Genomic DNA, 25,525 nt, shown 5'->3' with positions numbered 1-25,525 from the left:
TCAGTTATCTGCGAGGTGTCGTCCCGCGGGGCCGGATCCGCCGTGGACCAGTTGTTTCGTATCGAGAGAGAGTCGACGACGCGACGCCGGGCGCGGTCTAAATCAAAAGGAATATTTGCATCGATAAAACTTCCGGCGGAATTCAGTTTTCTTTGACGCAAGAGCCCTCGCGAGAGCTTTCCCGTGCTTGTCGACTTTTCCGTCTGGGAATTCCGGGTGTGTTCTCTTTCGACGGTCAGTATATTTCACGACGGCGCGCTTCGTCGCGCGAAAACACGAAATTGAGGTCCGAGACATTTGCATCGAGAAACAAGCCCGGGCATGCTCGTCCTCGATCCCGGGTTTGGATATTCCATTCTGGAAGTCCTTTATTAAAAGCGACAGTATTTTAATAACGAAATCAAATTTTTCTCGTCGAAATATATTGCGAATTATTACGTAAGTCTGTATGCGAGGCGTCGTGCATAAATGTCCGTAATAACGTCGTGAAAGCGTTAAAAAAAAAAGAAAAAAAAACGGATAATGCGGTACATTCAAAGAAATAAAAACTCTCGTATCGCCACTTTGTATATAAAAGTAACCGCGAGAAATATAGAAGACTCTCTTTAAAAAGAATTTGCGATGTGCGTTCTTCAGCGTATCCAAGATAAGCTTTATGCTGTCATGTTAAACAGTGTTTAAAGATTCTCGCGGCTAGGAAAGGGCAACTATTAGAGGCGTGGGGGAACGTTGCTGGGTGTCGGCGGGCTAGGTTAACGACTTCCTGATGAGGCAATGTAGACCGCAACTTCTTCGTAATGGACTCCCGTGTCCCCCAATATCGTACTTAAAGCGGCCTCGCAAAGCCACCGTACCTCCGCCGCGGCGTCTTATGAAAGGTCACCCCAACTATCAGAGATATCGGCGCAATTTGTAGCCCCTGATACCCTCGTGATTCCTAGCGCTCGCGCCTCGCTGATAGCCACGGCGTTTCCTGCGTTGTCGAGTTAATATTCAAACTATTTCGGTTGCGACTTATCGCGGTACCAGATAACTTTGTTGCACGAAGTCGTACGAGGGAAGAAAGATGAAATAAAACCGCTTAGATAAAAACGAAGACGACGCGGAATTAATTTGATTGAAGATTAATAATCGCCGAGTTTATATTTTAATTATTTAAAAAAAAGAAAAGAAAACATTACGCGCGCAGAGACGACTGAGAGGAACGAGCTAAAATTTATTTCTTCGGTTCGAGGACTGGAGTTGGAAATTGGATATATATATATTGTTGCGAAGTTGAAACGCGCCGAAGTAACTGATTATCTTTCGATACTTTATCGGCGAAGAATGAGAGATTAATTTCGCCTCGACATTTCTTGAAATGCTTCGAACACGCGCCTGGCCCCCGCATACATTCGCACACGCGCTCACACTCGTCCAACTGGGACGCAGAACGGAAGAATTAACGAGCGGTCACATGGCCGAGAGGAGGGCGAAAGACGCAAATATATCGCGGCGTGAATTATGAAACAACGTGTTTAATGACGCGGCCGGATCCGACTCGCTGTAAATTTTCCACGAGGGGCTGAAGTTTTAAACCCTCTCGGCTTCCATACCATTGTCATTCCTCGCGTACGGCCCTCATTTCTGCGTCGTCGACTCGCCATCCCCTCATTGACTTTCCCCGCACGTTCTGCCTCATCCCTTGGCTCTCGCATTCAGATACCGGGACACATTTTTCAGTTATTAGATACTTATTCTTAATTTTCCGCCCTCTCTTCTATCTTTCTTGTCGTTTCTCTCACTCTCTTTCTCTCTCTCTCTCTCTCTTTTTTTTTTTACAGTTTTGACTAAAGACATTAGCGAGGCGAGAATTTAAATTTATTTCATTTTCTCTTGACATCGTTCTTTCGTACCGTCACAATTTTACGTTGAGAACAAAGTTATTTATCGTGTAACATAATTAGAAATTGACTTTTAAAGATTCGGACGAAATGTTACCTCTAACGAGTACGAAGTTCTACTGCAGATAACGCGCTCGGTATATTTATTTCCATCGGAATACTCTGGGGCAAATAATATTTAATGATAATGACGATCGCGAGTAGATATCGCATTACCGAATGACTAAGCCGTCGTTTCGGAGCTAAGTGAATTTATTCCGGCGATGTTGGGTTTAATTAACTCGAGTAAAGTCGACCGTTGAGTCGCAGTTATTCACCGGGAGAACCCTACTCCATGCGCGACAGCTTCGGTAGCAGTCGAGCGCCCTTAAATTTCGTAATGAACGCATTATTGGGGTGCGTTGTCCACCGTGGGGATGTGTGACAGCGCGCTCGCCAGAATTTATTTATGTTAAGTGATTATACATGTAGCCGTGATGAAAGTCACGCTCGCGATCGATAAGATTTTAAGTTCATCCTTAATGCAGATCGTCAATCCTTAATTTCGGCTTAACGCTACACGCGTCACATACAATTAAATAGAGAGGGACTTTTAACGACTGACGGGAAGGGCGCTGCCTGACCAATTCGGTTTAAATAATTCAAAAACTAGAATTCGAGAGCGCAATTCTAATTACGCCGAACGGAGGTCGGAGGAATTATCGAATAACAGTTTATTCGCGCAATGATCAACGTTTAATTAAAGTATAGATAGAACTACATAGCGCGGTGGATGAGTCAATTGGAGCAATTATTATGTAGCCGAAGTAGCGTATCGATGGGAAATCATTAAGGCTTTCAATAATATTCTATAAATAGCGGAAGCTTGGTTTCTATTTGCCTAGGCAAATTGGTGATCTGTACAAAGCTATTTTGTGTGTAGAATGGTTACGCGATATGGACGATTTGAATTTGTTTGGATCACGTCGTGACTTTATATTTAATCATTAATTAATATCGCGTAATATTAAAATATATTTATAATATATGGTATTTTTTTTTTTTTCTTTTTTTTTTCGCGCACGTATACGAAAGAGGTTTGCAAGCGAGCAAGACGACGAGACACCTGCACGCAACATAATTTTCGTTCGCCGTGAACGTGCTCGCGGAGTATCCTGGAACCGATGGTCCGCTCGTGAGGATTTTATACAATGGCGGATAGTAAGATCACTTGATCTCCTTACCCCGTCAGATTTTTGCTTCGGAGGAGACACATTTGAAAAATGTGGCGCATAAAGGGAGACTCCGGGATAGAGCGAAGGAAGTGAAAAGGAAAGAAATAGGAGGTAGGATGGAAAGGAATGTAAGACGCAATAAGGACCAGAAGAGAAAGGGGAAGGGATCTCTCGAGTGTCGGCTGTCATGCCTCCAGACGAAGGGCGGGATATAACGGGGGAGGCCTCGCAGTGATATTCCGCAAGCTGTTGTTAAAGCTCCCGGTAAAACGCGCCAGGCACCGAGAAAACTGCGGTATCGAATGCGCGACGTTTTCCGCGTCGACGCGAGAATGTGTCGTCCACCTGCCTTCCGATACCGGGAAAGATTTCGATAACGAGGGGAGCCTCCTCGTTTTTAATGACGTTCTCGTAGATCGTATCGCTACGTGTGGCAGATTGAGATGAAATTGCGCGAGGTGAAGTAACGCGAGGCTCGACCTCGATGAAGATGAACGAGAGACTACGTGGGCGAATAGATGGGTAGATTACGTCGAAATAACTTTCCGATGGTAGCACAATATATTTCAAGGGGCGAGGGGGAATTGTAACGTTTCGCGAACGAAAATATCATGGGCGTTAAAGTAGGTGAAAGAATATAATTACGAATGTATAAAATATAAATATGAAAATTTAATTAAACCTGACAAAAAGAATTGAATAATGCGCATATTGGAGTAAAAAATTTAATTTAAAAATATGTAAAAATTTGTATAGAATGCATTATTAATTTAAATCTTAATTATTGGTAATATTATTAATAATAGTAATTGAAATATTTTATTGTAAGTATTAATATTACAAATTTTTTTTTCTTTTTTATGTATAATAATACCTAAACGATATTCGATGAAAGCTAACTTTTACCTATTCGTAGAGACAACCACGCCGACAGATACGTAATGCTCGAGGTAACGCTTTACCCAACAGCTCGTTTCTCGTACGTGCGCTGGGAATTATATTATGTAAAATAATCATCGCCGACAGACGATAATTAGAATTTCAACGTGAACTCTCGCGCGGGCTCTCGGCGTCTTGCCAGCGACATAGAAAGGAATCCCGACTGTTTAGGAACCGGGAACTGGGAAACGTGCGTAAGCGGAATCTTGAAAATTCGCGATAATGAGCTCGAGGTGAGCGTGTTAATGAAACGACGGCGTTGCGTGCGTCGTCCCGAGCCCGCGACGTCGGGGATCGCCGTTAAATTTTATTAGACTCTCCTCGCCGTTGTACGCGCCGCACTGGCGAACCCTCGCTCGTGCACGCAACGCGATATTTACAGTATGCACCGACTCTTGACATTTCAAGCGAAATATCGGAGCTGCGAGCTGTCAGGCGCAGAACGTGCGCCGTCATTAATTCACAATTGCCGCTAATCTGTGACTCAGACCGCTGAACTTGATCACGAATGTATTTCGGAACACGAGAAAAATTCCCAGACCACTTTCGGCGCACGTTATGTTAAAAAAAAAAAAAAAGAAAGAACAAAGAAAAAGAGTGAGAGAGCGACTATCGTGACGCAGCGTAATGTTTTAATAACGAAGGGACATGTTGTCCTGTAGGTAATTACAGTCACCTTTGTTCGTCTTACTTTCGTTTGCCGGGATATCTTTTTCCGGTATTAATGGCGTATTAGCATTTACACGGGTGAGAAAACACCGGCGACTGTTTACACGTCGGATAGCCGGGGTCCGGTAATACGCTCGCGACGGAAGCCTTTCCGCCCGTATAATCGCCGCGGCGATAATAACCGGCGGTAATTAGGTTAATGGAATGACACTGCGCTACGCAATTTTTTTTTTCTTTTTTTTTTTTTTTTTAAATTTAGCGCAATACTAACGCGCCATTCCGCGCACTTTAGAATTCCGCTTGAAACTGCGGTGCTACTATTTCCCCAAACAAGTTTTCACCCCCCGCGCCGCGCGCGCTAATGTTATTTCTGGAAACGGCGTCACGTTGAATAAATTCTTTTCAACTAAATGCACCGTTGTAGTAAATAACATACGTAATGGATAATTGTCACTCTCTGTCGCCGGGCAAAATTGTTTAAAAGATTTACTATCCGCGGAAAATTACTTTTTCCGCTGGCTCTCATTTTCATCATTATTTATACATATAATGTCCCGATTAATCTTTTACGTTGAAAATTCGCGTCCCCGGCGAGCCTTCGATCTCTCTTTGTAAAAATTTTAAGCTTGACGTTTAACGCAGGGGGAGAGGGGAAATTATTAGTAAAGAGAGAAAAGAATAATGCATAAAGATCATATATTTTAATTTGTGATATTATTGTTAAGCTTAGGTGGCGTGTAACTTTTAATCAGCATCAAAGTTTCATGATATAAATTTAAGATACTCGGCGTAGTAACGTTTATACGAGCTGTTGATTGCCTGTATAATTTTCTGCTTACTTACGCGGCGGGGCGAGAGCCGACGGCGAAATTTATCGCGTAAAATCGCAGTTCTCAATTAGTCGGGAGTACTTCGAACTGCTAATCTACGAGACCGCGTTGCTCATATTGCACTTCGCTGTTCGCCGGCACATACTTTACGCGGCCGGGCACGCTTAACGCGCTACGTACAACGGGATGCACGTAACTACGCGGCTTAAGCGATCTCTCTCTCTCTCTTTCTCTTTCCCCAGCGTTTCCGCCCCTCGAACTACGGGAGTCCTCGACCGGCCCGAAATTAGAAAACTTTTTATGTACGCCAATTTTTAACCAGCCCGCGCTCTTCAGCGGTAATTACTTTTTAAGCCTCTCTTTTGCATATTATCTTCGGCGACTGCTTCCCTCCCTCTCTCTCTTTCTCATTCTCTCGCTCTATTTTTTTTCCCGTCGTTCCTCTTCTTTCCCGTGACTCGCGTTGTAATTTAAAATTTGTATCACGCCGAAATCGCGCTGCCTAATATCGTCGTTCGTTCTTGTCGCGCGTCGCGTCGCTCCATTACACCAGCAAACTTACAAGACTCGACGTTTTGCCACCCCGCGTATCATTTCCCTTTTTGCCTCCGACGCTCTTGTATTCATGAATTTTCGCGGCATTTCGGCTGCAGGGAACACAGCACCGGAGCGAGTTCGCGCCACGTACACTTCTTTCGCCGAGTCCCCGAGGGTCGCGATCGACGTGTATTGTCACTCGTGAATTTTTCAGGGAATAAAAATTCTCGGGAACTCGGCGTCTAGCAATTACCTCTGTCGCGTTCGACGTTCGCAAAAATTTCACGGTGTAGTTCTTTGGAGCGCAATCCTACTTCGAAAAATTCAATTATTTATCGCCGTCGAAAACGGCGTGACTTATCTCTTTCGTTAAAGAATGTTTCGGAATTTCTTGCCAAGAGATTTGCGCTCTAAACGTTCAAGTTGTAAGATATAAGACCGATATGGGAAATAAAAGAGATAGATGTAAGGGACGTTACAGAAATTTATTCGATACGAGAAATAGTTATTGCGACGTGAAATTTTGATACCTCGCGGGGCGAATGGCGAGTTAATTGCAGTAAATTCCGCACTTCCGAAATAACAGAAGTTTTAGCGGAGTTTCCAGATAGAAATCCTGTCGGGGGCGCTCATGATCACGCGGTCTTTTCCCAGACTCTTTTTCGACGACGGATTTCACCCGCGATTACGTAATTATTCTTCGCACGACGGACATTTTGTTCGACCGTCTCGGTGGGATGCGTTTTTTTGCCGACGGTCCCTGGCCGATGTTTTCGCTGGGGAACGGAAAATACATCTGCTAATTTGCATAGTAAATTTGCGCGGTGCACCGTAACGTTTCGAGGACTTCCTCCGCGACGAGAGGGCGATCGCGGAGAAAGGGAGAGAGCCTGGGCGCGGAGGGATGGACGTTTGTTTGTGGACCCGTATCGCGCTGATACTTCCTTGACCCTCCCGTTATGCCAAAATGACGGGGGGAAAAAAAAAATTAGTATTCGAGTTAGTGGAGCACGAAATGGAATTTATGCCACCGCGCGTATACATAAACAGTAATAACAGGAGCTTTGCGCTATCGTGCGTCCGCGGACGAAGAAGCGTGGAGGAAGATAATGTCAAGTATATAATTATCAATTTGCGAAAATGTAATATAGTCAGATGCTTTTTATTTGATTAAAACATTGTTTATAATTAATTTTTTTTTTTTCTTTTAATTTTTTTTTTTCTTTCGTCGGGTATTAAGAATATCACGACAGAGCGATTTGTCTGGCGAACGAAAGAGACGAAGCGCGAGGGAAAAAATTGGCCGCGGGGCCACCGGGTCGACTTGCTCCCGTGGATTCTTCGCTGTCTCTCAAATTATCGTCGCGGCGGCATTGAATTGGCGCATCGAAGCACGAAGGCAACCAGCTTCGCTACGGGCGCTCGCTTCGTCTAGAAGAGCCGCGCTCTGCCGCTTCCGTGTCATTTCGCGCCAGTAACCACGAGCCGTCTATTATGAAACCGGAAGCATCTGGTTACTGGCGTGGTATGGCTCGGCGACGTGTTACGCGAGGTCCGCCCTCGTGCTTTTTCCTCGCTTCATCGGCGCCGGTCCCCATTCTGGCGCAGAAACGCGATCCCCGTCGCTCGACAATACGATTCATATTTCTGAAAATCGAATGCAACACCCTTGCCTGCACGTGGTGTCTCTAGTATCGAATTTATTTTTTCTAGTTTCGATTAATCGGCTATCATCGTTTCGCAACGTATATTAATTTCTCTTTTAATTGTTTTTTTGATTTTTTTATGAGATTAAAGTTCATCGTTGTATACAGATAATTTGGGAAGAAATGCGAGGAAATGAAAGAAATAAATAGAGAAATGGAGAATGGAATATAACGATTATAAAATTATTATTTTGTACACCGCTAAGGCTTTCTTTTCTTTGGCATTTCGCTGTCTCTGTACGTCTATCTTTATAGAAATTAGAGCGTGCGACATTAATAGCTCCGATTTCATCACGCGAATATGAAACTAGCAGATATTTCTGGCATAACAAAGTTCTGCCAACCGGGCGCAATTTTGTTAAATAAAGGTGGGAACTCTCGAATCTGTCAAGTGCTAAATTAAGAAAGTTTAGTTACGACAGGTAGGAACATGCCATTATACGTTGTTAATGGTATATCAAAGAGGCTAAGTGTTAAAGAAACTTAGTTCGTTATTATAGTTTTTCAAGCTCACGCTTACGACGAAGGAGAAAAATTTAACTGCCGATATTTTTATTAAATAATGCAAAAAAAAAAATTGCATAAAACTTGTAACTATTTTACAAGTTCGCTTTTAAATTTATTTTAATTGCTTAAAAAAAATAAAATAATTATTAAATTATAACGTTCAATGATAACAAGTATATAAATTCCGACTCGTATGCTTCGTACATCAAAGTAATAAAATTTTCTTTTTCTTTGTTACAGGTAAGTCGCCTAAACAACCGAGAGGAAGTGGGTGGCGATGCTGCTTCGAACGGCGTACAACAGGTCGCGGTAACGTAGTAATTAACCTCACCGAAGAATCCGCAGGTCGTGAAGTTATAGTCGCGATAAATCTGTAAGACCTCGCGCACGCACCGCACGGGTGCGACCGGTGTTTTGGTGATTACATTAATCCGAGTTCGAGATATTTATGACATAATATTTTACGGACTGGAAGCCTTGTTGCGCGTGCGACGCGCCAATTTGTGTCCATGCTTAACGCCCGCCCCCGCTTGGCATTCCATTATCTATATTGATCCTCGCTTTTCGTGTATTTTATATTTTATCGGCGTCGTCCCTAGGGCGAAATGAATTTCCGCTATGCACCGCCGAGCGATGTTGACCGTAAATTGCCCACCGTTTGATCGTGACCGGACGTAAACACGCGGAATTTTGTAGCTTAGAAAAGAAAAAAAAAGAAAAAAAAAAATTTTTTTTCCTCCGCGCACCTAGTTTGGTCAGAAAAAAAAATCGTTTACATATAAGATTTGTTTTTGCTGCACTATTCGGACTCGCGACACGGTGTTTTAAAATAATATACGAAGGTATAACGAAACACGATTTATTTAATTTTAATTTATAGTTTAATAATGAAATTTAAAATATAAAGTATAAGAATTGATAAATGCAATTTAATTTTTAATATGATAAAATCGACAAGTTATAGAAATTTATAATTTGTACAAATAATTGAAAAAGAAAAAGGTCTCGGTTATTAGAGTCGTTAATTCGTTTCACATTTTCTAAAATACGTCGCAACTTTATTGCAAAGGCACTAACTTACACGAACGATATTTTACTGCACGTCTCTCGTGTGTCGCAAACTGAAGACTATCGTCGTCAAATAAACGTTCCGAGTAATTTATCGTCTACGTGAATCGCGTTTTGTTCTGGACGCGACGACCGCGATATACGCGCGACTGACTGTTAGTTTTACTAAAGTGGTTGCCTCTTTGTTTTTTAATTTTTCCCAATTACATAGTACTACCCCGTTTTTGAAGTGCGCTCGACTGTTTGTCGGGTTTTAATGGCTAGGCATGCGGAATTAACTTCGTTATATGCGCGACATTATTATGAAATAATGCGTTTCTCAGTTCAGCCGTTAGTTTTGAAGCCGCGGCAAACGTAGGGCCGGCCGTTACCTTGGACAATTTACAAAAGTCGGAATTAGCCGTGACGCCGAAGCGGGCACTGCGGGTATTACGGTTGTTATCTAGTTTCAACGGGAATAGGAATATATATCTCGAGTGGACGGGTGATTTCCGGGAAAAGTTTCGATCGTCCGCCGTCCCGCCGCGGCGCTCATTATCCCAAAGATTGTTAGATCGCATTATTTTTCGTTTACGACTCCGGGCGTGTCGCGGATCGACCGAGGCAAACAAATAGTTTTCAATAAGAAAGTTTCTCTTGTAAGGGGTCCAGGTGCAGGGAACTTCTGCGGCGGGAGTTTAAGGCGCCGGGGGAGCGAAACTTTTTCCCAGTTTTTAAAACAGTTCCGCGCTTTTCCAACATTTAAAGACTACACGGTTCGGGGGCCGCTCACCCCTTTTTTTTTAACCTCCCCTTCACTCTCTCCCCTCCCCTCCCTCTCCGCCGTTGTCGACCCGCCCGTCGTTTCTTCCGCCGCCCCGGGCGCATTCTGTTACCTATCTGGGAGTGTAACCGAGTGTTTTGCCCGTTCGCTTTGGGGTTATCTCCGCCGGCAACTTGGAGCACTCCCCGAGATATCTCGGGGAATTAATATTCTACGAAAAATCGCATGAGCGGATACGCCTGGGCGGTTTTATGGAGCGCGCCGGGGGAAAAAGTTTTTCCGCCCGGAACGCGCGAGATCAAGATCGAGCGAAATCAAAGTTGTGCAAACACGCGGTTATTCTTCTTCCCGCGGTAAGAAAACACTTCGCGTTGCCGACACTATCGAAACGTTCGAATGCCATCGAGCGGAATGAAATAATGATGAAATTGCAGCCGCCGCTCTGCCGATACTCCCCTCCCTTCCTCTCTCTCTCTCTCTCTCTCTCTCTTTCTTTTTTAGTTTCGATATTTCTGATATCTCCAATCGTGCCCTGTTTCGACTTTGTCGATCTCGAGAGTTTTTAAAGTACCAGCGACATTTCGTTATTCAATGGAGATTAAATGGATTATACTGATTGAGCTAAGGGACTTGGGTCAAAAACCGAGTCAACAAACGTCGTTTGCAATCTTAAAAAAAATGAAGAGGTTTGTTGAAAATAAAATAAAATTATAGCAACGGGGCGTGATATCCGGCAATTTTATCGCGACCGAATGAACTTGACGCCGATGCGCCGAAATTGCGATCGCCTGAATTATCAGGTCGGGCCGTATCTCGCCGGGGATAAATCCCCGCCGGCGTGCGTTACGCGAATTCTTTCGCTCCGTTCTATTTTCGCGATGGCAGAGCGCGCGCTCGTGACCGGGCAAGGTTAATGCGAGATCGAGCGATAAGTAAGCGCACGGTTATTTGCCTCCCTCTTTTTCCTCGCCGCGGAGAACATCTCGTACGAGGATCCGGGACCATCGAGATATTCCAAGGGCCATTGAGCGGAATAAAATAATGACAAAATCGCATCGGGCGCTTTTCCGCAGCGGTACGTGCGGCCAATACCGGTCGCGGCAGTCGTAGCGTAACTTATCCAGTTTGAAAATTCCGCGGGATAGTGCTTTTGCTGGTACCGACATTCTCGGTATGTTCCCCATGTGATTTTCTCTTTAAAGACGCGCCGTCGCGCTTCCCGCTCTCGTTTCGTCGGCATAAAGTCGGTTTTATATATATTTTTTTCAAGTTAGGAAACAATAATGAACACATTTTTCATTTTGAGAATTTAAAATATTATATTATTTGATTTTAATAAAAAGCACCGGTTAAATATATCAATCGAAAAATACTTGGGGAGAAAAATACCAAAAGCGCGAATATTTTTAATTAAAATAATTAAATTTTTTTCTTGCTTTTTGCGTAACAATTGTGACGCGTGTTATTTCAGTTCGAAATCCGATACGAGAGCTTACTGTCCGTATAAAGTGGCGCTCCTCCGTTTAACGATAACCGTACGAAATCGCGCGTACGAAAATCTCGGGATCCTCGTCATTATTTGTTGATGCGCGATTAATTGTTGCCCGCCACGTTATTCATCTTTATTAAACAATTTTAATATCCTCGTAAACACGCGCCGCGATATATCATCGGGTAATACTCTTATCGCGAGCTGCGAAGTAGGGAGAATTGGATAGAGGCGGGAACATTTTTCACTTCCGGAATGATATACTGTGCCCGGTGTAAGGACGGCTTCGTCCTTTTACGCCGGGGCACCGCTGAATCTCTTAAGGATCGCGGAACTCGATTTTCCTTCCCTACCGAAGTCGTAAGTAATAAAAATTGCGCCGGACGACAGCTAATATTAGCGATGGCATTCCGATGCATTTTTTATTGCCGGTCATTTACTTCGGCGAAACCGTTTCCGTTACGTCCGTCTTTTATTTCCGAAGCCGCGCTCGAATTAGCGATATCGACGACAACGTCGGCGGGGCGCGAGAGATGGTACAATTTTTTCAAGAGAAGGGAAGCGAGATGGGATTTCAGAATTATTATAACGCGCTGAAGAGTGAAATATTATTTTTTCCCCTTCGAAGTGTCGCGCCTCTCGCCAAATCGATGAATAATCCTTTTTATTTTATTAACGCGGGCGTGGGTAGAAAAACCGTTCGCGCGTGCAATATTAAATGTTTACCGCTTCGTAATTGGTGTTTGCCAATGTTACCGGCGACCCGCCGGTCGATCGGCTAAACCGATCAGTCCGGTAAAACAGCGGCCGTGCGTCAGCGGCGATAATTGCGACGCAATGAGGGAGTTTATTCGTTATTAAACGCGCCATTATGCCGGTCAACTTCGGCTTGCGTTTCTGCAGTTATGCGCGGTAAACACTTTCCGAGCGAATGACAATCGAGCACGAAGATACCATCACACGCGACCGTCGCGTCATGACACGGTGATTCTGGCCGCCCGAGCGAGCTTGCGCTGCGAAATGGATGTATAATAAACACCGTAATGACGCATGCCGCGGCGGAAAACACTCTCGGCGAACGATTTTTCGATATACGTTCGCGCCCGGACGTGGGGGGGAGACGCTGTGCGTGGCAATTTATTGTATTGTGTAAGTCGCATTTTAATGCGCTTACACTATGTGCCGCGCGAAACGAACGCGCAAATAAACCGTACAAGAGCTGAACATTTTGCATTTCGGTGAAAGAGTTTGGCTCCTGAATCGCTCTGATGGATCGTTACGCGAGTTTGGGACGAGCAAAATTGAAATTTAAAACAATTATTAATTAATTTATTTATTTAAAATCAAACCGTAAAAGTTTTAAGCGTGTGACGATTGAAAAAAAAATATATATGTATATAAAAATGAATAGGAATAAGTTGTTTTTTTTTTTTTTTTTTAATTTTATTTTTAATTGGTTAGCGTCATTATTCGACAGTTTCTGAACGCCAGGATTTTCTATTTAAACCTTACAAAAGCGCTGTTAATTAAGAACTAAAAACGCCGAGAACCCCATTTTGCCTTCGAGATATCCGCGAGGTGAGCGCGCGCTTTCTGTATTTTTCGAGCCTCCTCGTTCGCCGGCTAATAGTTTAAACGGATTTCATCTTCACGGTTTCACTCGAGCGTCGGAAATAATTTCGGGGCGGGCGGATTAATGAAATGTAATCGATCGATTGGTATTACCGGTGGGTCGAGTAATTTTCGCGGGAGCGCCACATCCGTCTATCGACCGTCTCGTCTCCTTTTTACCGCCGGTATTCGGTGCGATCGGGATATCCCGTGGCTCTCGGTCGTGTCAACCTTTCGAGGGCGCCCCATTGTCCTGCGGCTTTCAGCCTCGGAAATGAAGTAATGGAAACGCGGCTGGATCTCCCTTTCCCGCGCCCCACGACGTACAATTTTCCTTCTCTCTTCTCTTTTTTTTTTCTTTTTCCCTCCCCGGGTCTTTCTCTCACCGTTTGTCTTTATCCCGCCGACTCGCTTCCGCTAGTTTTCCTTCATCCGTTTCTTTCTTTCTATCCGCTTGTCACCGACCGCGTCCCGGTTTACCGCAATCGTATTAAGTTCGCTGTTTCGTCGACGAGTTACGCTTACAGGGCGGTCGCGTGGTTCAGAGAGCTTGCGAAAGGTCATATCTCCAAATTGTTTTGTTTACGAACTTATATACCTCGTATATTATATTCCCGGCAGTTTCTATATAACGACGGAGAAGTGTAATTATTTCTTTCAAGTGGCGGAGTATTTCACATCGCTCCGGATTGCGTTTAGTTTAGTCTCCCTCCCGTTTAAACATTTATTATTTGCAATTATAAAATCTGGAAAGAACTTACGCGATAAAATAATATGTTGTAACTCGGCCAAAAAAAAAAAAAAAAGAAAAAAATGTTCTTTCTTTTTTATTCAACGTACAATGTTCATTCGCGTTATTAAAAGAAAAGAGGAGCAATATGTATAAAATAATTCAACGTCTAATTCAAAAATTTTATCACAAGGAATAACAGGATGAGCGAAAGGATGAAAAAAAAAATTTACAAACCAAGTTAAAAAATTTGTTCTATCCTCCCGCCGTCTGTTTTTCCTTGTAATAAAATTTTCGAGTCAGACGTCGAGGGAGTTAAAGAATTATTTTTGAAAAAAATATCGCCACTCCGGAGGGTCACCGGCCTTTCAAGAGTTAACCACGGCTCCGACTTTCTGCTCTTTTGCTTTATTCCGCTCCTCTACTCTTCCTCGCTATTTTCCGCTTGTTTTCTCTAGCACGCGTCATCGGACGCGACCGCAACGATCGTATTAGCGCCGCCTTTCTTCCGTTCGTTCCCTTCGACATAAGCTTATATCGTCAGCGCACTCGAATTCTCCGGCGGCGCTCTATTCCTTTCCGGTCTATCCGACGGGCCCCGGTCTCCGCCTCGACTTAGAAATACAATAAAATTGTTCCTCGCAACTACTCGATCTCGCGGGAAAGGGGGGGGGAAGGCGCGCGTAAAAGGCTTTCGGAGATTTCGAGTGGTAATTTATTTCCGGCCGCGAGGGTCCTCTGAAGTGTGTGGCGAGAGTCACGACAAAGGAAAACTATCTCCTCGAGTCTCGTCAATGTGTCGTCCTTGGTCCTTGACTTTTCCCCTCCTTCTCGCGGAAGGTCTCGGTCCCCCCGACCCCCCCGTCGTTTCTTTCATTTCTCCGCTCACTTCCGGAAAATTTTCCGGCGCTTCGGCAACGTTTATGTGCGTCTCATCGCGACTTTGTCGCCGCGAATTAGGATGAGAAATCAGTCACCGGCAATGTCCATTAAATCTCCCACCCGAAGCGGTATGACTTCACTAGCGGTTAACGTTTATGAAATAATGCTCGGTTGAGTGTGGACATTTTTTTTCTTTTTTTTTTTAAACTGCTAATTGCTCGTGAATATAAATTTTTATGCCCCGCGTTGAATCTGTTTGCCTGGATTGTCGCGCGGAAAAAAGAACCCAGCCGGACGAACTCAATGACAGTCGTAAAAAAGGCTGCTTTAATTACGGTTTATGTAAATAGGAATTTCAAGACCGTAAATAGAGACAGTGTGGTCTAGCTTTACGGCATAGGCCTTGCGTCGCGCTAAATTAAATGCGTATGCATTTTGTAATAAGCGGATTGGCGTCTCTCATTGACTTACAAAATATCGTTTTCGATTTCTGTTTATGCGTATTGATAATTCCGCGTCCTCAATGGAATAATATAAATTCCGGTGACGCGCGTAGGCAGATCAGCTCATTACCGCGCGCATTAATTATTACTATATAGGACATATGTCGGCGGCGAGGTGAGCGATTTATCGGCACAATGAGCTAATTACTTTCTAGCGCACAATGGTAATTGTAACGCGCATTCTCGGTATATTTAAGCGCCGCGTACGCTCCATTGTGCCGGCCATAATGGATATTATGTCATACGGGAAATATTTCTGCCTCGCTCGCGGAAGCCGCGCCGGCCGCGCTCTTTTCGCGGGGACGCGCGCGCTCAGATGATTTCACTCTTCGTCTCAGAGAGAAAATTCATTTTAAGCCCTGTTTTTTTCCCTCCAGCCATGCGAAAGCCTTTTAAATCCCGCGCGCGCGCTTGTTCGACCGTTTTTTAAATCCCGTTCCCTTCGCACGGTGATATTCCCAGTGCTTAACTCGCGAGGAGAGGCGGAGGAACGAGGGGGGAGATCATGAGTTCTGAAGTCCCCGGCAAATCGCGCACCGCCGTTGATAACAGTCATACGTTAACGACGTGGCTTTCGTACGTTACGCGATCACGTAATATCGTACCGTTTAGTAAATATCGCGCGATATTAATCACGTTGTTAGGTCACGTTGCTGTTCATCGTCGGTAATCTACTTTAACGCATTTTCCGACGTTGTCTCCTGCAACGGCCGGTGTTCGCTCGCGGCGTAAAAATCCATCGGGAGGATCGTAAAGCTTGCCAAGGCGAGGCTAATTTTCCGCGTAGCTGCGAACGAGACGTTACGCAAGCGTCCGTGGCGATATATAGCGAATATATATCTTCGCTCGAAATGCGCCTTCGAAAGGAAGTCTTAACGGCGGCCCCGCGATCCTTTTTCCTGTGTTTCCCGGCCCCCCTCCCCCGGCCTTTATCCCTCGTGTCCTTCGTCGTGCGTACTTTGCCGGCCATAAAGGGTCGTGCACGCGAATACGAGTGCCAGAATTGACTCCGTAACGAGCGTTGTAATAACAAACGAGCTACGGCGTAAGTCAAACGAATGGGTCTTTTACGAGTCTCGAGGAGATAGCGTCGTAAGGACGGGGAAAAACGCGGGGGACGGCCGCGCGAGGAGACAATGAGAAGGAAAGCGCTAGGGTGTCGCGAATACACGGGGAGCCCGAACTATTAAAAAGATATTTCGTGTGAATTTTTTGCGCATTAAGAAGCTCAAAGGCGCGATTCGATAACGCTTCTATTGCTCGCTACTTCCTCTGTGGAGTTGACTAAAGTTTAGTGAAAAAAATTCTTCGGAGAGCAGGAGATACCATTAATCATTAATATCGCGATTGAATTTTTTATCGCGCGGGTAAATACTAAACTATTGTGCGTGAAAAAAAATATTCGCGCTGCTCGCGAATTATTAAAAAAGTCAAGCGGCACGCGCGAAGCTCACGCGCGACGTCCCGTTTGTTAAAATTTATATTAATATTTTATTAAGAAATTACAATTTTTAATTATGTTTATTTACATGTGACTTCTACATGTATTTTCAAATTAAATTATTTTATGTTTAGCAGTACGTGTCCGCGCTAAAATTTTCGGAGGGTTGTACTACCTCGAAAAAGAAAAAAGAAAAAAAAAATTACCGAAATGCATTTACAAGGCGCCATAACGTGTATCGTGACTATTGAATTCAAGATTCTTTTCCTCTGGCAAGCCCTTGTTCGGACAATTCGCAGACGAGCGGGATAATAGCGGAGGCGGTTCGCAATTATTCGCAACACGACGCCGCGTGCTCGGCATGTAAAAGAAAGCACCGACCGCTTTTTGATATGCGCTTATTTTCCGGGCGCGTCGTTTGGTCGCGCGGGCTTTTTCAGATTTTTAATTAAAAATGCGGGAGGCGATATAGGTTGCGCGAGACGGGAGAGCACGATCCGGGTAAATCGCGATCCGCACATCCCCCCCCTTTCCCCCCCGTTTAACTGATACGCACTTTCGCGTGTTATCACGCGGCCGCGATTTTATGCGGGGTACGCTCGCGAATTAGGGACGCCGAATTTTCGCGATAACCCTGCGGCGATAACGGCCGGGAGCCGCGGTAATCTAATCGTAACCCGTGCTCCCCGGCACAGATTTAGACGACGTTGAACACTTTTTTTACGCCCCGCGATCCAACGTCATTCGGGATTAGATGCCGTTTCGGACCAACGAAAATATGAGGCTAAAACGCGACCGCAATATTATCGAGCGCACGTATACGAACGAGGGGTGCAATACCGCGAATACGTGAGGGTGCGCTTTCGCGTTATTCCGCGAACATTTTACAAAGTGCACGGGGTACATGTAGCATAGCCACCGCGCAATATTGTAAGAAACTTTGAATCTCACCGAAGCCGGTATAGTCGAATTCTTATTAAGAAAGAAGACATTGCGCTTTTTTTACTGTCTAATATTCGGTTTTCGCTCTGTTTTGCAAATGTATATAAATGATTTTAAAAAAATATCTTAAGGTATCGCTGTAGATTAAAATGATTTTGCGAACTATTGATATATCTTTCTTAATAAATTAAATACTGTCATGTATAATAATTTTATATAAATTTTATGACGATTATAATATATTGTCTAATTTAAATTTTGTAAAATAATTTTTTTTCTTTCGTAAGAGTAGCTTGAGAATTAAGAATCGCTGTTACGTGTGATCTTAAATTAACTTTTAAATATTTTGAAAAGGGTATTACGCCACAGCAGGCGTATTTGTCTACGCAGCATCGAACGCCCGGAGAGATATGTAAATCGTAGAGCCGGGGAATCGGGTGGACGGTATATTGAAGGGAAAGTTGAAGGAGCGCCGCGGAGTGCAGTCACGTAAGAGCGTTATTAAAAACGTGCCAGCGGGGTGGTTGTTTTCGGGGGCAATATGTGGTCGTTTGTGCCGCGAGCAACGAGACTTCTTCGTCTCACCGACGCGGAAGTCCTTTGACGGTCGCGCCCAAGTTTCGGGATAAAGCTCTTCCTCTTTGTTCGCTTTGCCCGCGGCTTTTTCTTCCAAGTCACGACGAGCCTATTTCTCTCGCTCGAAATTCAAGTCGTTAAAATTACATTACGGAGGAAGGGAAAAAAAAGAAAGAAAAAAAAAAGAGAAAAAGAAAAAACAACGCGGTCTCCCGTATGTAACGTCGTTCGGTAATTTAGGGCGAAGGTCTAAGGGCGAGGATCCTCCGATCGCGAATTACTGAAAGCTTCGGGAAATAATGAATGTTATTCCTCACTCCCCCGGCTTCCTTCCTCTTTCCGCGGGAAAAGGGGTAAGGAGACAGGACCCTCTTCGGAAGACTCGCTTTCCACTTGGCGGCTCCTTCGTGCGCGTAGCTGCGGCCGCCACCCTCTCCTACACCCTTCACCCTAATTCGACTCTCCTCGACCATCGGCGACCCCCCAATCTCCAGCCGCCACTCGGTTATTACTGGTTGGTCTCCCGGGAAGACGTTATTATCCGTGCGGCTCCTTCGCGATGAGTTTCTCCCGGAGGCTGATTGACGGCGTGAAAAACTTGGCCGGGACGGAAACACGCCGCACGTATCGGCCCGATGCGATCGCGTTATCTAATTATTCGCTTGAAATTACCTGCCGTTGTTTTCTCCCCTCGCTAATAACTTTCACCCACCCGAGTAGCTTCTATTGCGAGCTTCGCAAATGCAAAGTAACTATTTCTCTCTCTCTCCCTCTCTCCGTCAAAAAATAACTCATTCCCCGTTTATGTTACCTTCATTTAAATTCCCGAAAGGATCACGCGGTGAGATAGTGCGTAATAACGGCACGGTCCTGCTGCGTTTTCGAAAACGGCCGTGGTGGACCGCGAAAAAAAATGACGCGCACCTGCAGCCCGGCCCGTCGCGATAAATACGGAACGGCGCGGCTGACATTTGTTATCGAATGACAAGCTTCTCCCCGTCGGCACATTTATCTTTCGACGTAGCGTCGCGGTATGGAGTTCATTTGCCCGGCACCCGCCGAATATGTACTATTACTGGGGAACAAATTAACTCGGCCGCCGCCCGCGTGGGAAAGAGACGCCTGGCCAGGTATACCGTCGGACCTTCCGCGCTCTCGTGCACGTCGCCCCGGCGCTCGTATCAATCGTAAATCGGAAGCGAACGGACCGTGCAGACGGCCCGGCGAATGAACGATTACGTCGGAGCGTCCGAAACTTTTTCCCTCCCGCGAGCTTTTATCGCGGAATTAATTCCTTCGTGGATTTACGCTCCTCCGACACAATTTACACACCGCTGTCCGCGTTTGTTAACGTCGCGCCGGGGAAAATGGAGTGAATTATATATATTAAGTAGAATATTAATTATATATGTATTCTTTTTTTTTAATGATATTGTTTTGAGGGTTATACATTTTTCGTCAACGTGCGAGAATTTTAGATACCTACAGGAAATATAGATATTTTTGGAAAGGATAAGAGTGATGCGCTTTAAATTGAAAAAGTAACGCTTCGATATTCCGCAAGATTTGTTATTAAAAAAAAAAACCTACAGAATCGCGCAGTGATATAATATCAAGTGTATTCTTCGCATCTCTCGAAAACTCTGCAGTCAATTGCTCGCGTTTCGAAACTCAGTTCTGACTGAACTAAATTTTCGGGGTTTACACTCGGAACTATTCCGCTGTAACCCGGAATCATAAATGCAAAATCGATTCGCGATGCTGGAACACAGTTGTCCTCCGTGAGGCTACACGCGGCCCTTCACTCCGCGCGTTTGAGGGGTCAAATTCGCGGATCAACGCGAACGTATACTTCGCCGTGTCCCAGTTCGTTCTCTCCTCCGCCGGTCGATAGAGCCGTGTAAATCGGATGACAGATCGGGGCGGGGGCGAACAAAAAGTCGTGTCAACGGCCCCCGGGTCCTTCTCGGCCGGATAACGAACTATTCTCCGCGCGACACAATTTTTAGCCGGCGCATTCGGCGTCGAATTAAATCAACCCCCTTCCCCCCGCGGCTCTTCTTTGCAGCCCCGTAACGCGGACGAGCGTTAATAGATCCTCCGCCACGCGAGCGTCGCGTCTCGCTGTCGCCGGATGGCATCGATCCCGGGGATCGATGTAACGAAGCAGGACGCGAAGGGCCGAACAAAGGGCCGACGAGAGCGGCGGGAGCAAACAAAATTACGCGGATGGCTCTCGGGCCCCCCCCCTTTCCCTCCCCCCGCCGGTGCTTTTCCGGTTCCCGGTTCGTACCGGGGTAACGAACTGATCGCAAATCGAAGCGCGCCTGCGATAAACTTTGCTCGCTCGCACGCGAATTAACTCCACCTGCTCGATCCTCGTGGCGTTTCGTCGCGAAAATGCACGTCGTGAGCGCGAGCTCGCGCGTCGCGATTGATAAGTCGAGAAGTGCCTCCGTAAATTCAGGTATTTATTATGTATAGAATTCACGGCGGGAAGAAGTCGCTGAGTAAATTGTCGCGCGATTGTTGGACGTTAAACTTCGAAAACGAGATTTCTTTCGGTATTGCTGGAGGTGCCAAAATTAATGGCAAGGTTTACGTTTGCGTAAGAGAAATGCTTTGATAATCCACGAGATAATTGAAGAACGAGAACATTTTTCGCGCTAATAGCTGCGGTAATGTTCGTTTAATTTTTATTATTTTTAGAATTTTAATTTTTATTTTTTCCCTATGTAATATATGTATGTCTTATTATCAATCGCATTGTAAAAAAAATCATGCGACTTACCGAACTGCATGAGCTTCAGCGGAGTTGTAAATTTCTGCCGGTGACTGTAACATAAAATAAAACATTAATGTAGACATGACGATACATCAGTTAATAAATTTAATTAAAAAAAAAGGTAAAGGTTTTTTTTAAAGATTTTATAAAAAATAATTTATATTTACCTATAAGTTGCTCCGCCGATGCAGGATGCCCGTCCCGGGCCTGCTCCTCCTCTCAGATGGGACGTGTCGAGTCGTCCTTCCGCGCACAAGTAACTCGCGAACGCGACCGAATTAATTATCGCGGGAATTTATTTTTTACTCTACTTTCGCGCGTCATTTTACGACACTCCCGTTTATAAATTTCAGATAACAAAATCTTACGCGCGACTACTTTGCGGATATCCCGTAACGCCCGACGAACCGGCCGCGGTTCGTTTTTTTGTTTCATATATTTCGGCGGCGAAAATGTTCTGAAAAATTCCTTTGGATTTTTATCTAAGCAAAAAACAAAGTTATTAGAATGTTCCTGAAAGAATTGTTATGAATTAATGACATTTTAAAATACATTTGGTTAGTCAATGCCTGCCTATCTAATACCTATTTGAAAATACGACCTACGTACGAATTTCGCGATTTTTAAAATATTTATTTATTAATTATATATTTTTATATTAAATGCGGTGGGGGGAAGGTGTATTTTATTATTTTATTTTGTCACATAATATTATTAATTTTTTTAGTGGAGTAGATTTTCTCCCATGCTGTTAATTTAAAAAATCCATGCAACATACTGATAGTTCGATGCGCAGCAACGGAGTTACAGCGTCAATAATCCTGTAACATACAAATAAAAAAAACATATTTATAGATTTATTTGAATTAATATCTATTACTGTTAAAAAAAAAAAAAAGAATTTACGCGATTTTAATTACTTTTTCAATCTCATTAATATATCTAAATTTAATCATGTATCTATGTGTAATAGAAATGACGAAGCTATTAATTAAAATATGTAAAAAAGAAAGAGATGATTACCATAAAGTTGCTCCGTTGAGGCAAGATGCCTCTCCGAGGCCTCCTCCTCCTCTCAGGATGATAGAATATTTGGTTGATCTTCCATGGTAGTAGACTGCTCCTCTTTTGAGTCTTTATCTGAAACAGAAAAAAACATTCATTCGGTTAAATAGTATTACAGTACTTTTCTGCTATCTATACATACAATCATAACAAGGTCGCGCGCACGTAAAAAACTCGGCGCGTATTATTTACGTTCCACCGCGAGCTCGGCAGCCGGCAGACCGACCTCGCATTTCAACTCGAGGAAAGTAAACACGACGCCCGCTATACGGCAATAACACGTACAAAAATATTTCGACGAATATTACATATAGCAGCGCTTTAAATCTATGACGAATCTGTAACATAAGATACTCGCAAATGATTCGGATAGTGAAAATACTCTGTCCTTCTATCTTGCGTATACGAGGCGATGAAACGAAGCGCGCGAGAGCCACGTACGCTTCTGAAATTGTTTTACAAAGATCGGTGGGATTACCGTAGATCGCTACGTTATCTACGTGATAGACGACGCTCGAAGTCGGCCATTTTGTATCAAGAGATATTCTGGCACCCCGCGCGCTACATGATTCTCGCGGCGATCTCTGATCCGTCGCTCACCCGCTACGTAGTTCCGACCGAATTAAATTAACGATTAAAAGATCAATTCTACCACTGGCGGCTGCGTCGCAGGTATCATAGAACGACTATGCGTCGACGTAGGTATGGCTCGGTCATTCGTAATCGTCCGATAGAACTAAACGTAAATTAAACGCAAACGGGAATAAAACTTACTTTAAAAACGGCAATTGAGTGCTCTCCGTACGCAGAGTATGGATAAGAGAAGCTGTGTTACGTCGTGGTCGCGTCGTGGGTCCTTTAAAACGCGTATAGCTTACGACGAACAGAGCGAGACAGGCGGAGATGCGTGCTGGTCGGCGGCCGGTGAGGGAAAGAGAGAGAGACGACTAGGGGCCCGCGGGTAGTAGACGGCGCGCACGCGCCGCTCGCGCTGCTCGCGCTCGAATAGTCGGTCCTAACCAACAAACGCGTTTGCTAGTTACTCGAAGTTATAAAATGTTCAAAAGTTTTCTTTAACGTAGCAGAAGCAAAAGTGAATGCCTTTGTGAAATAAAAAGGGACGAATTAAAAGAATCGTAAAGCGCCACGGGCGATTCTCGGGAGCTCGAAGCTGGGGACGGTGATTAGTATTTGCAACGATTGCAGAAAGCAGATCGGGTCGGTAAGTGTTTTATCGGACGGAAGTCGATTCGAGTTCTTTCGGGCAACGTCCAGGTATTTTTCAGCGCGACGCGTCTCGCTGGCGAAATATTCCCGGCACGTTTCGGATCGCCCGAAGTATCCGAGTCGCTCGAACGAGTCGAGCCCCGGCTTCTTCGTGCGTGCAGCGATCGTTTGATCGCGCGCAATTGACAAGGAATTAAGAGAACAGAGTCAGAGTTAAAGGTCGCGGGACCCTTCACTTCCCCAGGCCCGATTGTTCGCCGAGGGAACACAGCGTCGCTTCGGATCGCCCTGATAAATGATTCGACAGATTCGCGCGGCTCCGTTCCGCCGTCGCGATTTGTCTTGCCTCGAAGCTCCTTTGACCCGCTGCGCGTTAACAAGTAGAAAGTATGTGACATTTAATTTTCTGAACGGCACCTCGACTGTTACCAGGGTTCGGGAACGAGACTGGGCGAGACCGGCGGAATATCAAACGCGGCGCGGCATTTAAAATTGAAGATCCCACGCGTGTTTGGTCTTTAATTTTAAACGCCACGCCGGGTTTGTAAAAGATTAAACGCGCAAAATTTTCCGAGATATATAAAATTGAAGCTAGCCGTTCCGGGAAACGTTCCGGAGCTGTCGTGTAAAATAGACAGTCGTTCGCGCGCGCCTGTTTATGTAAATGCAAGAAAAAAGAATTCGTATAGACGTGCTTAAAACGGCGAAAGTACAAGTGAATAAATTCGCGTGACGCGTGGCGAGAAGTGAAATTCGTAGCGAAACAATTAAGCCGCGCGGGCGCGGCTGATTTCATTAAGCGGCCGGCCGTTGTAAGACGGAAATGAAACTCTCCTTCTTTTTTTTTTTTTTTTTTTTTTCCGGGGCGATATAAAACGAGACTTTTCACTGTTGAATTATCCCCGTGCTCCTGAAAAATTAACTTAAAATCTTACCGCCGTGCCACCGAGGGCGGCACCTCGGCGAGGCAAATGAGAACGGTGCAGCGTTACAATGGCGATCCGAGGGAAAAGGTCGGGCCGTAGAGGCGGGGGTCAATTTACATTTAATCTACAAACATTCTTACACTCCTTGTCTCGTTACTTTCTATTAAAAGGGAGCTGTTGGGCGCCGGAATAATACGCTTGTTTGCCGTGTGCGCCCGATCGATCGATACCGTGGTACGACAGCGGCGGTCCATATCGCGCAAGTTGCAGCATCTCGATCGTCTTCCCCTTTCTCCCTCCTCGCGTGGGAGGAGGGGCGAGAGGAGGGAAAGAGGACAAGAGTCCTCCCGCGTGCCGGAAAAAGGCACGATACCGTTCGTACTTCACAAAATCCCGCGATGTATTACTCCAGCTAATATCCGCCGCTCGTGATTGCTAGCTTCAGCGTGGAACCCGCCGGTTTCGTCGGAGGAGCGAGATCGAACGGACACAAGCGGCCGGGGCTATTTAGGCCCCAGATTTCCAATCAGGAGTATTAAAGCTCGTCTCCCGTCCCTTTCCCCCGCGCACCGCCTCGAGGCCGTCTATCAGCATCGCGCGCCACGATATTCATTACCAAATATTTGAGCTTAAAATAGAGGACGTACACACGTGTGCGTATTATACGTATCGTCTGTCGATTTCATAATTTGCGCCGTGTACGCAATCGATCGCGCGCGACGAATATTGCCCCCCGTGTTTTCGCGTCACGCACGTACGCGAGATCTATTTTCGCGTTCGCGCCGCACAGCGGCTCAGCACTGTTATGCCGGAACGAGTATTCGATTCCATTTACGAATACCGAAAAGAGGGAAGGGAGGGAAGGAAGGGAAGGTGTAATCGCAAAATTTAGAATTTTAATCAGAAACCCTGGACCGAGGTGTCTTTTATTAATTTTGTCGAGAGCCTTTGTCACGTCGGGCTTTAAAATATACAGCTCGATTTGCCCGCTTTTCTTTGCACGATTATAAATTAAAATAATACATTTATATCACGGGGAAATCGCATTGTTTAATTATCGCGCCGTTTCGCATTGCGTTTACGTGAATGTAATATGAGAGTTTTTTAAACATTAATTTTATATACGCGATATATTTAAAATATGGATTATTATGTACAAGTAGTTTGAAAGAAAAAGAAGGTAATGAAATTATTAGCTTGACATTCTTACAAGAGATATTATGCTTTTTATG

The 25,525-nt window shown here is 44.8% G+C and overlaps 1 protein-coding gene across 22 annotated transcripts in view; it reads left to right on the top strand.

Annotated features, from left to right (window-relative positions):
• Positions 1–25,525, top strand: part of LOC139110336 (protein muscleblind) — a 350,852-nt gene that overhangs the window by 116,726 nt on the left and 208,601 nt on the right. Inside the window, exon 2 of one of the 22 annotated variants that reach the window (XM_070670034.1) lies at positions 8,526–14,016. The exons of the other annotated variants lie outside the window; for them this stretch is intronic. Within the exon in view, the coding sequence (XP_070526135.1) occupies positions 8,526–8,603 (78 nt within the window). The 3' untranslated portion in view covers positions 8,604–14,016. Of the gene's footprint in view, positions 1–8,525; positions 14,017–25,525 lie in introns of those variants that run through there. 22 annotated transcript variants of the gene reach the window in all.

This window comes from Cardiocondyla obscurior, linkage group LG20 (assembly GCF_019399895.1).
Source record: "Cardiocondyla obscurior isolate alpha-2009 linkage group LG20, Cobs3.1, whole genome shotgun sequence".
In the NCBI taxonomy this organism is placed as follows: domain Eukaryota; kingdom Metazoa; phylum Arthropoda; class Insecta; order Hymenoptera; family Formicidae; genus Cardiocondyla; species Cardiocondyla obscurior.
Note: the sequence above shows the minus strand (reverse complement) of the source record. Positions and strands in the feature narration are given on the sequence as shown.